Source organism: Tachypleus tridentatus, chromosome 10 (genome assembly GCF_004210375.1).
Source record: "Tachypleus tridentatus isolate NWPU-2018 chromosome 10, ASM421037v1, whole genome shotgun sequence".
NCBI lineage: Eukaryota > Metazoa > Arthropoda > Merostomata > Xiphosura > Limulidae > Tachypleus > Tachypleus tridentatus.
Window position 1 is genome coordinate 23,237,644 of NC_134834.1, and position 14,816 is coordinate 23,252,459.

The following is a 14,816-nucleotide window of genomic DNA, read 5'->3' on the forward strand; positions in this document are numbered from 1 at the left end:
CTGACCTTTCCTTCTTTCCACTGCTACCTTTGCCTCCACCCAAAAGACCATTTAGTGAGACATTCCTCACCCAAAAAGTCAAGAATAATAACGATAATTAATTTATTAAAATAATAATAATAAAAAAAAACCCACCACTCAATCCTAATAACAATCCACGAAAGGGGACGAAGAGGAACTACAAAGTTCCTGAACACCCCAGTTGGAGAGAGAACTCTTCGGATTTCTCTCTCTCTAAACTGAACCCCTGCCACGTTAGTTTAGTTTAGTTTAGTGACCTTACAGCCATATGTACCTTAATGATCAACCTAAGTACCAATTTATTTGTTGTTAAATTTTTTTCAATGAGTAGGAATTCGAAACTCACCCACTAAGCTTTCTTTTTCCTTATTGGTTTATCAATCGGCGGGAATATATCGTATAACTGTATATTTTATAAAAGGAAAAAATATTCAAGTTTTCTCAAAATTCAAATATTTTTCTAGGTGTTTCACGATTTTGCCCAGAATGCCCAATTCTTCTATTCAGTGCCATTACGTCTAGGAATTTGTGTACCGTCAACATGTTCACGATTGGAAGTTCAAAAAGCTGTCACTATAGGTATGTTTCTCTGTTTCTTTTTTACTTTGACTTGCTTGTTTGGAATTAAACACAAAGCTACACAATGGGCTATCTGTACTCTGCCCTCCACGGGTATCGAACCCGGTTTCTAGTGGTGTGAGAACGCAAACATATCGCTGTGCTACTGGGGGTCTTTACGTTTGCAGTAGAATACACCATTCTGATATAGTTTTGTTCCTATGGTTTTTGGAAGAGAAACTTTATCCGCTTTGGAATAAATACCTTTATGATGTTTTGACGCGTCAATATATTATGTGACAGAATGAAATTACAAAGAGTAGTGGGAAAAATCTATACACATTGTATTATTAGGTCGAAAAATATCGAAACACAGACGAATACTTATCTGTGTATCAATCTAATACATTAATTCTTTTTTACAACAGAGCAGTTAGGGGATGTTATAGAGACAGACAAACTTACTGTTTCTTTTCATACAGATTGGTTCCATTCACAGAGATCCTCAGTGGGACAGCGATATGTCTGGTGACTCAAAACGATGGAAATTGGGTTTTGATATCTGTTGTGGGCAGAATAAATATAGCTAATGTGTAGCTTTGCACATAACTTTGAACAATCTGTACAACATACGTGTTTTTCAAGGTGATCAACATCTTTTGACTTTTATTCAAATGAAATATAATGAAGTTCGTTCCATCTTTGTAACGTTTCACATGTGTGAACGACATGTGAAAACTTGCATCACGATAGTTAGCTAAAGTTACAGCAAACGTAGTATGACTGAAATTGTGATAAAGATAACTCCAACTGATATTCTCTTGAATTTTAATATCCACGAGTCAGTCTGGAACTTGATACATATATTAAGTGACATCTGGTGTCACCAACCAACAGTAATATTGTTAAATAGAAATCAAAAATGAAGTATAGAAACCTTCGTTGTGGTTTAACCAAACCTACAACTGTAAGTAACGAAGATAATGATTGGTAGACTGTAAATACCAAGGTTAAATGTAGTTATACTAAAAGTAACAGGACCAAATGCAGTTGGACTGGTTTGCGTTATTATTACTTGTTTTATACAAAGGCAAACAAACCACGCAAAGTTGTTAAATAGAATTTATCGAAATAGGCAGCTGGGCCTTACTAGTTCAAACCATTTTTTCCTGATTCGTGTTATTCAATCAATCTTTGCTTGTTTATAATACACTGTTAGACAAATAGTTTGACTTTTGTAGTACTTTGTATGGCATGAGGTTCCAAGCGACGCTGTTGATAATAGAAGTTAAGCCTACTTATCATTTATTGTACTTTTAAAACATAGTAGTTTCAAAACGGATAATTTTTTCTATGATTTACTTTTTTACAAAATATAGAATATAAAATAAAACTTTAGAAGTTGTTCAGTTTCATTATTTTTATTAATTAATTTTTTTATTCACTAAACATTGGAGTTTACAGGATCTGCGAGATTTCCTTGATAGTAGATTATATCAAATATAATCTAATAATAATGGTATTATTAACTTAAACAGTGGTAAAACACTGCTTGTTTAACGTTTATGTATTGTACCGCCTTTATAACCTCAAATGGAATCACTTATAGGAAAATCTTTATGTTACAGCAAGTGACTGGTTGAAAACAAAAGGAATTGTTCAGAACTGTGAAGTGAAGACGTCTGTCCAAGTAACAGCTCGACAGGTGGTATCTCTGTAAGTAACTCTTACATTAGAACTTTACGTGCAAAACACAATAGCTTTGTCTAGGATGTTCTATTTCATGTCCTTCAATAGAGAAAGAGCTTTTATTTGTTTGTTTGTTCTATTTTTCATAAAATATTTTCGGGCTGTATAAAATCTCAACTCTTTTAAAATTATACAGTAAATGTTTTCTCTCTACAAATAGATTATGTTCCTTAACACATGTTACTGATGACTTATCCCTAGGGCCCGGCACGACCAAGTGTGTTAAGGCGTTCGTCTCGTAATCCGAGGGTCGCGGGTTCGAATCCCGGTCGCGCCAAACATGCTCGCCCTCCCAGCCGTGGGGGCGTTATAATATTACGGTCAATCCCACTATTCGTTGATAAAAGAGTAGCCCAAGAGTTGGCGGTGGGTGGTGATGACTAGCTGCCTTCCCTCTAGTCTTACACTGATAAATTAGGGACGGCTAGCACAGGTAGCCCTCGAGCAGCTTTGCGCGAAATTAAAAACAAACAAACAAAGACTCATACCTCTGCCACCAAATGGCGCAGATCTATGTCTGGGGACTTACAACTCTAGAAATCGGGTTTCGATACCCGTGATGGGCAGAGTACAGATAGCACTTTCCGTAGTTTTGTGCTTAACTTCAAACAGACATTTTCTTTTACTTTAACACATGTTAGTTGTGACTTATTTCTTATTTTAACACGTGTTTATTCACTTATCTTTTCCTCATTGACTCGTTTTTTTAAGCTATCCGTCTACCCTAACACGAATGTTAAAGTCCATATACACAACATACGATATAATTTGTTTTTATTATTTTCCAGGTGCATTTTATCTTCTCTCGTGTTGCTTGTTTTGTCCGGGACAATTCTGGATCTTCAAAGGAATATCCTGCAACCAGAAACAGGAGAAGCATTAAAATCTGGTAAAAATTATATCATTTGGTATTTATATATCCAGATGAGATCAATAGTAAAATGTTCAGGCTTATAAGAACATACTACAATCAAAGAGTTAATCATAAATATCCAACTTGAATATTACACTCAGTTCTGTTATGATTAATGTAATAACACTGATACATGGTAACTGGTAGTGTTTATTCATAATCACTTTATTAATATGAAAGGTGCTTGATACGTAAATACTTTAACTAATAACTCTATAACATTTTATCAATATGGTAATGAATATTTTCTTCCATCAGAACATTCAACACTCCACACATAGTTGGTCAATTATCTATAGCTACATACAGTGTTAGATATTTTTAACTTACTTAAGTTCACTGTTGTTTTGTTGTTATATCAGGTTTCGCTGTGGAACTTCTTCTCTGTTTTTCTCTCTATACCAACACGTTAAAGTTATTCTCTACTAAATCCTCACAACACACAATGAAAGCTATTTGTGCAATTCGGTTTATAACCATAAACTGGATCATTCTGGCTCATACACTCAGCGACTTTGATATTGGCATGATGGGTAAGTATTGTAGCTTTTTTATTATTATTTAAATTTTCATAATAATTCAGGCAGCATTTCGCGTGACTGTCGGAAGCGGTTGTTTTCTTTTTAACTTTGCGTAAGGCTACACGAGGGCCATCTGCGCTAGCCGTCCCTAATTTAGTAGCGTAAGAATACTTCACATGGAATCCTATTCCTGATATTTTTGCACACAATCTATATATATATATACACACAAGTAAAATATGTTGTATGTTTGTCCGCTAACTCCCCGCTCATTGTTTGACCACTGTCCACTAAACCTGGTATGGTCACCTCTACGATCCTTAGAAGAAACTAGAGGGGGGGGTGTGATAAAATCTATCTCTAAATATGTCACGTCAACAACATTGGGTACATAATAGTTCGATTAGATTTGAGGGTGGGTCGGTAGAGATCATGATGAGTAATAATTTCGAATCAGTTACACGTGCTCCCAACACGTGGTATTACTCGCGCATAATAACTGTTTAAATTTAACAATTACGTTTTGCTTGGTTGTCAAAGAAATACGTTGACGCAACTTCACTAAATTTTCCTAATCGGAATTCTCGGCGACTACCTTATAATAACCCGAGTGGTTTCGTCTCAGCGCGCTCAAATTTGCAAATACTCATTACATTTGGTAGTTATTACTATGGATTTTCAATGTGATGTATCACGAAGCTCTGATTTAGGTTGTGAAAGTTTTGTCTTTGAAAATCATAAGCGTAAATAAAAATTAGAACATTATGAAAATTGATTTTATTTTTTTTAAATGTTCATAAAATAAATGAGTTTTTAAAACCTTATTGCATGTGATTTCGATACCTATACAGAGAGTAGGTAATTCGTCTGGTTTTTGAATAATCGTTGGTCATCGCGGCCTGGCATGGCCAGGTGTTTAAGGCACTCTACTCGTAATTCGAGGGTCGCAGGTTCGAATCCCCGTCACATCGAACATGCTCGCCCTTTGAGCAGTGGGGGGCGTTATAATGTTATGGTCAATTTCACTATTCGTTGGTAAAAGAACAGCCTAAGAGTTGGCGGTGGGTGGTGGTGACTTATGTAGATGTAAAGAACTTTTTCAAACGTTATAGTTTGCTAACACCATTCGTGTGTACATAACCACCAGATGGTGTTTCTAAATTCAAGGCCCGGCATGGCCAAGCGTGTTAAAGCGTGCGACTCGTAATCTGAAAGTCTCGGGTTCGCATCCCCGTCTCGCCAAACATGATCGCCCTTTCAGCCGTGGGGGCGTTATAATGTGACGGTCAATCCCACTATTCGTTGGTAAAAGAGTAGCCCAAGAGTTGGCGGTGGGTGGTGATGACTAGCTGCTTTCCCTCTGGTCTTATACTACTAAATTAGGGACGGCTAGCACAGATAGCCCTCGAGTAGCTTTGTGCGAAATTTAAAACAAACAAACAAAAAATTTAAATTCGATGTATTTGTGTATAGGTTTGTTTGACTGCTAATCATATTGTCATGCCATTGGCTAATAGCATCATTTCTAAAACTACAAAAGTAACTAATGGTTTGATTCAGAGACCGAAGATTTACAATAGGTGAAGCTATTTGTGTTTCAAAATTGTACTCATCTTGAAAGTCATTGGTTTAAATCAGGCATTACTTGAAATTAATTGGTCCAACTCTGGTATTACTTGAAAATTATTGGTCTGCGTCATGTTCTCAAAAGGCTTAGAATGTAAAGAAATTTTATGTTATCAACTTGAACAATAATATATTGTGTTTTTCATTCGGTGTTTAAGGCCTAACGTTCTAGTCTTTGTTTCTCAGGCAACAGGCTTTATGGAAATTGTATTTTAAGGTCCGATTGCAATACATTCTGGAAAATTCAGTTAAAACGTAGGAATCGTCTGGTTTTATATTTCAGTAAACTAAATCTACTAAGAAATATAATATAAGAAAAATCACGGCTCAAATCAAGTGAATTGTGTGAAAATTCCAATGTATCGATTAATACCTATTGATTGAATAAATAAAAACAATTTAAATAAAAATTAAAAAACTGAAATTTTAAAAGATTTCAGAACCAGTAGGTAACGATAGAAAATACACATTAAGAGAAAGTCGAAACAGTAACATTTTCTCACATCGTTTTAAACGGTAATGTTCTTTTCATTCATAATTCAAGAGCTTTTCACTCTTTCATTGTTAAATCGACATTTCTCTTCTCTGTTATTGTTAAATCAACAGTTATCCACTCTATCATTGTTAAATAAAACATTTCTTCACTCTTTCATTGTTAAATCCTCATTTCTTTCTTCACTCTGTCATTATTAAATCAACATTTCTTCAGTCTTTCATTATTAAATCAACATTTCTTCAGTCTTTCATTGTTAAATCAACAGTTCCCCACTCTTTCATTGTTAAATCGACATTTTTCCTCTCTGTTATTGTTAAATCAACATTTATTCACTCTGTCACTATTAAATCAACAGTTCTTCACTCTTCTAGTGCTAAACCAATATTTTTTTCATTCTTCTATTGTTAAATGAACAGTTCTCCATTCTTTTATTGTTAAATTAACAAGGGCGTATTCTTTTAATGTTAAATCAGCAGACCCCAACTCGGAATCATGTGAAGAGATAATAAGTAATATGTCTTATCAAGAAAGGCTCGGCATGACCAGGTGGTTAGTCGTAATCTGAAGGTCTCGGGTTCGAATTCGCGTCACACCAAACATGCTCGCTCTTTCAGCCGTGGAGACGTTATAATGTTAAGGTCAAGCCAACTATTCATTGGTAAAAGAGTAGTTCAAGAGTTGGCGGTGGGTGGTGATGACTAGCTGCCTCTAGTCTTACACTGCTAAATTAGGGACGGCTAGCGCAGCTAGCCCTCGAGTAGCTTTAAGCGAAATTCAAAACAAAAAAACAAAAAACCTTTATTGTAGACTGTTCAGAATAAAACTATGTATAAGTTTCTGTAGCGTAAACTTCGTAAACAGTTTTTAAGAGGGCCCGGCATGGCCTAGCGCAATAAGCCGTGCGCTTCGTAATCTGAGGGTCGCGAGTTCGCGCCCGAGTCGCGACAAACATGCTCGCCCTCCCAGCCGTGGGGGCGTTATAATGTTACGGTCAATCCCACTATTCGTTGGCAAAAGAGTAGCCCAAGAGTTGGCGGTGAGTGGTGATGACTAGCTGCTAAATTAGGGACGGCTAGGTCAGATAGCCCTCGAGTAGCTTTGTGCGAAATTCCAAACAAACAAACAAACAAAAAACAGTTTTTAAGAATTGAAATTATTCGTTTCATTTGTCTGTTTCGCAAACAAACAGGACAGATTATCAACTGAGTGTTATTTAATTTATTCGTTTTGAATGAGATAATTAAACATATTTATCTTCTTGTCAAATAATTAATTGGTGTTAAAAATTTCTAAAGATTTCACAATGTTCAAACTATTTTACAGTATTTGCCAATAATATGTATTACACTAATTCTGTTTATAGCATACTGATATGATGTTTCTCTGGATATTTTCAAGAACAAATTCAATAACAACAAACTATATTAATTAGTTGCTATAACACGTAGCATCCAACCATCAATATTTAACGATTTAAGCCTATTTTTACTAACGACCACGTGTTTTACTTCAGATTGATAATTATCGCAGGTTACATAATAAATACTTTTATGTAAGATACTGTATTTCTAATGAAAACAATCACGGTCTGTACAATTATACAGCTGTATATAACAAACTAAAACTATGTTACCGTGAACACATTTCATTACTAACTGAGGAACTCTTTGTCAGGTGGTCTGTTTCACACAAAGGAACAAGTGGGAGACATTGACAAGCAGTTTGTGTTTCAGGCCAGTTTGAGTGTAGATACATTCTTCTGTATAACGTAAGTTGTTTATGTTAGTTTTTAATAATAATAAGTGTAGAACAAGTCTGTGTCCATACGTGACGTGCTGTAGTTCTTTTATGTTGACATGACTGTGTTTATTTTAACCTGTGTGAAAATTATACCTTTGTAAATGTAATATACGAAATAATAGAATGTAGCAACACTATATTTCAGGTTTTTAACGGTTACAAAGTGGTAAGTGTAAATAGATACACAGTGTTAACAAGAAGAAACTACAGTAGAAAACACTGACGTGTTCAGTTTGTTTGTATTTTAATAAAATATTTCTCACCGGATAAAGAAAATCCTTTAGTTATATAAGAGTTACTATAGAATACCAGTTTGTAGTAGTTGTGTTTTAAAGAATAGAATGTAACATGGACTAGAGGTGAAACTTTTAGTTACTGTAGTAACGTACTTAAATACTAATAACACGAAGGTTAAAGAATAACTTTATCATCTCTATGGTAACATTTTAACAAGAACTTCACTACAACCTAATAGATTATGAAATAATTCTTTTTTATTAGTTTGTGTAAGAACTGCAGGACAAACTAATAAACTTTGTGGTGACTTAACTTTGATTCTATGAGCAGTATGGTAGAATCTGATGGACTGTGTAATAATATTCTTAACTTTGATTCTATGAGCAGTATAGTATAGTCTGATGGACTCTGTAGTAACATTCTTAACTTTGATTCTATGATCAGTATAGTATAGTCTGATGGACTCTGTAGTAACATTCTTAACTTTAATTCTATGATCAGTATAGTAGAATCTGATGGACTCTGTAATAACATTCTTAACTTTGATTCTGTGAGCAGTATAGTATAATATGATGGACTCTGTAATAATATTCTTAACTTTGATTCTATGAGCAGTATAGTAGAATATGATGGACTCTGTAATAACATTCTTAACTTTGATTCTATGATCAGTATAGTAGAGTCTGATGGACTCTGTAATAACATTCTTAACTTTGATTCTATGATCAGTATAGTAGAATCTGATGGACTCTGTAATAACATTCTTAACTTTGATTCTATGATCAGTATAGTAGAATATGGTGGACTCTGTAATAACATTCTTAACTTTGATTCTATGATCAGTATAGTAGAATCTGATGGACTCTGTAATAACATTCTTAACTTTGATTCTATGATCAGTATAGTAGAATATGGTGGACTCTGTAATAACATTCTTAACTTTGATTCTGTGATCAGTATAGTAGAGTCTGATGGACTCTGTAATAACATTCTTAACTTTGATTCTATGATCAGTATAGTAGAATCTGATGGACTCTGTAATAACATTCTTAACTTTGATTCTATGATCAGTATAGTAGAATATGGTGGACTCTGTAATAACATTCTTAACTTTGATTCTGTGATCAGTATAGTAGAGTCTGATGGACTCTGTAATAACATTCTTAACTTTGATTCTGTGAGCAGTATAGTAGAATATGATGGACTCTGTAATAATATTCTTAACTTTGATTCTGTGAGCAGTATAGTAGAATATGATGGACTCTGTAATAATATTCTTAACTTTGATTCTATGAGCAGTATAGTATAGTCTGATGGACTCTGTAATAACATTCTTAACTTTGATTCTATGATCAGTATAGTAGAATCTGATGGACTCTGTAATAACATTCTTAACTTTGATTCTATGATCAGTATAGTAGAATATGGTGGACTCTGTAATAACATTCTTAACTTTAATTCTATGATCAGTATAGTAGAATCTGATGGACTGTGTAATAACATTCTTAACTTTGATTCTTTGAGCGGTATAGTAGAATCTGATGGACTCTGTAATAACATTCTTAACTTTGATTCTATGATCAGTATAGTAGAATATGATGGACTCTGTAATAACATTCTTAACTTTGATTCTATGATCAGTATAGTAGAGTCTGATGGACTCTGTAATAACATTCTTAACTTTGATTCTATGAGCGGTATAGTAGAATCTGATGGACTCTATAATAACATTCTTAACTTTGATTCTATGATCAGTATAGTAGAATCTGATGGACTCTGTAATAACATTCTTAACTTTAATTCTGTGATCAGTATAGTAGAATCTGATGGACTCTGTAATAACATTCTTAACTTTGATTCTATGATCAGTATAGTAGAATATGATGGACTCTGTAATAACATTCTTAACTTTAATTCTATGATCAGTATAGTAGAATCTGATGGACTCTGTAATAACATTCTTAACTTTAATTCTATGATCAGTATAGTAGAATATGATGGACTCTGTAATAACATTCTTAACTTTGATTCTATGATCAGTATAGTAGAATCTGATGGACTCTGTAATAACATTCTTAACTTTGATTCTATGATCAGTATAGTAGAATCTGATGGACTCTGTAATAACATTCTTAACTTTGATTCTATGATCAGTATAGTAGAATATGGTGGACTCTGTAATAACATTCTTAACTTTAATTCTATGATCAGTATAGTAGAATCTGATGGACTGTGTAATAACATTCTTAACTTTGATTCTATGATCAGTATAGTAGAGTCTGATGGACTCTGTAATAACATTCTTAACTTTGATTCTATGATCAGTATAATAGAGTCTGATGGACTCTGTAATAACATTCTTAACTTTGATTCTATGAGCGGTATAGTAGAATCTGATGGACTCTATAATAACATTCTTAACTTTGATTCTATGATCAGTATAGTAGAATCTGATGGACTCTGTAATAACATTCTTAACTTTAATTCTATGATCAGTATAGTAGAATCTGATGGACTCTGTAATAACATTCTTAACTTTAATTCTATGATCAGTATAGTAGAATATGATGGACTCTGTAATAACATTCTTAACTTTGATTCTGTGAGCAGTATAGTAAAATCTGATGGACTCTGTAATAACATTCTTAACTTTGATTCTATGATCAGTATAGTAGAGTCTGATGGACTCTGTAATAACATTCTTAACTTTGATTCTATGATCAGTATAATAGAGTCTGATGGACTCTGTGATAACATTCTTAACTTTGATTCTGTGAGCGGTATAGTAGAATCTGATGGACTCTATAATAACATTCTTAACTTTGATTCTATGATCAGTATAGTAGAATCTGATGGACTCTGTAATAACATTCTTAACTTTAATTCTGTGATCAGTATAGTAGAATCTGATGGACTCTGTAATAACATTCTTAACTTTGATTCTATGATCAGTATAGTAGAATATGATGGACTCTGTAATAACATTCTTAACTTTAATTCTATGATCAGTATAGTAGAATCTGATGGACTCTGTAATAACATTCTTAACTTTAATTCTACGATCAGTATAGTAGAATATGATGGACTCTGTAATAACATTCTTAACTTTGATTCTATGATCAGTATAGTAGAATCTGATGGACTCTGTAATAGCATTCTTAACTTTGATTCTATGATTAGTATAGTAGAATCTGATGGACTCTGTAATAACATTCTTAACTTTGATTCTATGATCAGTATAGTAGAATATGGTGGACTTTGTAATAACATTCTTAACTTTAATTCTATGATCAGTATAGTAGAATCTGATGGACTGTGTAATAACATTCTTAACTTTGATTCTTTGAGCGGTATAGTAGAATCTGATGGACTCTGTAATAACATTCTTAACTTTGATTCTATGATCAGTATAGTAGAATATGATGGACTCTGTAATAACATTCTTAACTTTGATTCTATGATCAGTATAGTAGAATCTGATGGACTCTGTAATAACATTCTTAACTTTGATTCTATGATCAGTATAGTAGAATATGATGGACTCTGTAATAACATTCTTAACTTTAATTCTATGATCAGTATAGTAGAATCTGATGGACTCTGTAATAACATTCTTAACTTTGATTCTTTGAGCGGTATAGTAGAATCTGATGGACTCTGTAATAACATTCTTAACTTTGATTCTATGATCAGTATAGTAGAATATGATGGACTTTGTAATAACATTCTTAAATTTGATTCTATGATCAGTATAGTAGAATCTGATGGACTCTGTAATAACATTCTTAACTTTAATTCTATGAGCAGTATAGTAGAATCTGATGGACTCTGTAATAACATTCTTAACTTTGATTCTATGATCAGTATAGTAGAATATGATGGACTCTGTAATAACATTCTTAACTTTGATTCTACGATCACTATAGTTGAATATGATGTACCCAGTAATAACATTCTTAACTTTGATTCTATGATCAGTATAGTAGAATAGTTTTATCGTTAGTTTCAACAAAGTTGTTTTTAATTACTAAATTTCTCGTATAATTAAACTTCATAACGTTTCTTTCCAGGGGGTTTCTTACTATGTATTATGTGTGGGTGCATACTGATGGGAAAGCAAGGAATTTCGTAATTTCGAAATTCATTTTTCTCAGATATTTTAGGTAAGTTAGAGAATAACTATTTCCGGTAATTGTAATTCACTGAAACAATGAAAATAATAATAACATTTCGAATCAACTACGATTTTCTTGAATGTTATTAGTTAAACGTGTTAGTGAAAATGTGCATGTTGATTTTGGTTTCACATTTTTTAATAAAGCAACTTATTAAAAATGCTAAAGCTTTACGTCACATTTCTCTACCTGAATTTCTAACATTAAAAGTTAAGTAATTTGTTAATACTTAAACTAATGTATAGATGTTCAATTGAATTTCTAAACTTATTTTAAATAGTTTTCATTGTTTTATTATAGGTTAGTGAAGCATTTGAAAATAGCGTGTTTTTAGATACCTACAAATAAATACAGTTAATCACTCCAGATGGAGACACAAGAGGTTATAAATGGTATAAGACCATAAGTGCTGGATTTCAAAGAACAGTTTTATTGGTTTACGAATATTGTAGATGTAAATTGAATTTTAAAAATTTCTGGCTACACTTTGATTGTGTTGTTATAGGTTACAGGAGCTTTTAAAAATATGTTTTTATTTCGTCACAAACAACATGGTGAATCTTTCCATACAATTTTGAGAGGGACACAACTGTATAAGTGTTAGGTTTATTGGATTTAGAATATTGATAGCATAAAGTCATGATGGTTTTGTTGATTGAATTTCAAGTTTCGAATTTTTTTTACGAATAAAATATATTTAATTTTTTACTGAAGACTTACTCCACCTGTCGTCCTTGTTTTGTGTTTCGTATTTCTTCTGCCTTTTTTCGGCTCGGGACCAAACTGGTCAAATATCGTTGTGCCGTATGTTGAAGGTTGCTACTCCACCTGGTGGCGGAATCTTCTATACATCAACTCTTTGTACAAACCTGAACAGGTGAGAATATTTGATTCGTACGTTGATAACATATCATATGTGTCATCACGTATTGTATCTGAATTATGTGTATATAAATTTGACCCTTCAGTTTCTCTTGTATTAGCACGTAAAATCGTACACACATCCGTTCTTTAAAACTGATTTGCTTTTATGGTTTCTTTGTACATTTTTAAACCTGCAGAGCCAGTAAAGAATGAACCTAAATAACCAGTGAATACTAAACTTGCAGAAACAATAAAGGCTGAACTTAGGGGGCTATTTAAAGAAAACAATTAATAAGCCGTGATTGTCTTGAAACAGAAGTCTTCATCTAATCTCAATGTAATGAGCTCAATATTTCTTAGCACAAGAAAGGATAATTTTTATAAAATATGGGGCGCTTCCTTGTTCCAAGCCTTTAGTCTTATGTTCTTAAACAAAACCTTACAAACATAAAACAGCTGGGAGGACACATTTTATAGCAAATATAACTTACTTTGTAATTGAATGTAACTAGCATGAACCGACCTATAACGAACCGTCAGGTTCACATGAACAAAAATTTAAATTATCCGGAGTTCAAATAATTTATGTATATATATTGTGTTTATATATTGACATACACACACACATATGTATATATATATATATATATATACAGATTTTTATTTTTAAAATTTGTAATATTACGACATAGTCCTACATGGGACTTAACTCAGCTAGTCCTAAGGTGAGGTTTAGTGTTTGTCTACCATCATAGGAATTCCTGTTAATCTTTTTTGCAGAGAGCAAAAAGCCCATTGTGTATCTTTGCACTGAGAAAGCAACAACACCGTTGTGGGCCTATTCCATAGATCACGAATTTCGTAGAGCAAAATGTTTGTGTGTGTATTACCTTACCAGCTATACCAGCAATGCTTAAAATACATATACCTCCACTTCTTGATGTTTCCACGTGGAAAGCCGTGAACTTTAAACTCTCTCTTTCATCTTGTCATCAAACAAAACCAGGAAGAGTAGACCTGTTGCAGTTCATTGTAGAAGTTGCTCTTTATGTGGTCAGTTGAAGAAGACCCAACCGTTAAAAGTGTACATCGTGTTATATTAATCCTCTTAAAATAAGATCCTATATGCATGTGCTGAACACGAAATCGCATTTTTTTTCTGGTTTACCTAAGCCTAATTAAACTATTTCTCTTGTAATTTCAGTGTCTTGGACAGACGTGGTACATATCGTGTGATTTCATCTTTCATGTCTCATCTCTAATGGTATTCGTCCCGATGTTGAGGTAAGCTAGAAACTGGACACCACTCAGGCAGATATATACATACGTACAGAGGTTTGAGAACGTTATATTACAATGAACGTGCAAATGAACAAGTCACGTGACAGTCATAGCTAGAACAAAGACTCGGTGGAGCCAAATGTATAACAACTACATTTTGATATTGCTTGACGTTTCGAAGGTAATGCGATGTTAACGTAAGCTAATTATTTTTTTAAGTCCCCCGCTGTTACGGCGCTAAGTCTACGGATTTACAACTCTAAAATCAGGGGTTCGATTCCCCTAAGTGGACTCCGCAGATAGGTTGATGTGGCTTTGCTATAAGGAAAAACACACACACACACAATATTCGAGCACTCAAACCACAATGATATAATCAGATGAGAAAAGTAGAAATATCGGTTGTACTCACACGGCATTATAAAAATGAATATGGGTTAATTGGAACATGAGGACCATCCAGAAAGAACATTGCAACAATTCTTATCATAGCCATGATGAGCAATATATGGTTTTTGAAAGGAAAACGAACTATAGAAAATATTAGCTAAGGTAAAATGGAGGCACATAGTGGC

The 14,816-nt window shown here is 33.3% G+C and overlaps 2 protein-coding genes across 2 annotated transcripts in view; one reads left to right on the forward strand and one right to left on the reverse strand.

Moving 5' to 3' along the window:
- The window catches only part of LOC143228310 (O-acyltransferase like protein-like), a 412,295-nt gene that overhangs the window by 160,103 nt on the left and 237,376 nt on the right, over positions 1-14,816 (reverse strand). The gene's annotated exons all lie outside the window — the stretch shown is intronic.
- The window catches only part of LOC143227893 (O-acyltransferase like protein-like), a 58,665-nt gene that overhangs the window by 30,740 nt on the left and 13,109 nt on the right, over positions 1-14,816 (forward strand). Inside the window, exons 4-11 of the mRNA XM_076459258.1 lie at positions 486-600; positions 2,208-2,295; positions 3,117-3,217; positions 3,604-3,774; positions 7,559-7,652; positions 11,992-12,084; positions 12,811-12,973; positions 14,165-14,244. Of these exons, the coding sequence (XP_076315373.1) occupies positions 486-600; positions 2,208-2,295; positions 3,117-3,217; positions 3,604-3,774; positions 7,559-7,652; positions 11,992-12,084; positions 12,811-12,973; positions 14,165-14,244 (905 nt within the window). The remainder of the gene's footprint in view (positions 1-485; positions 601-2,207; positions 2,296-3,116; positions 3,218-3,603; positions 3,775-7,558; positions 7,653-11,991; positions 12,085-12,810; positions 12,974-14,164; positions 14,245-14,816) is intronic.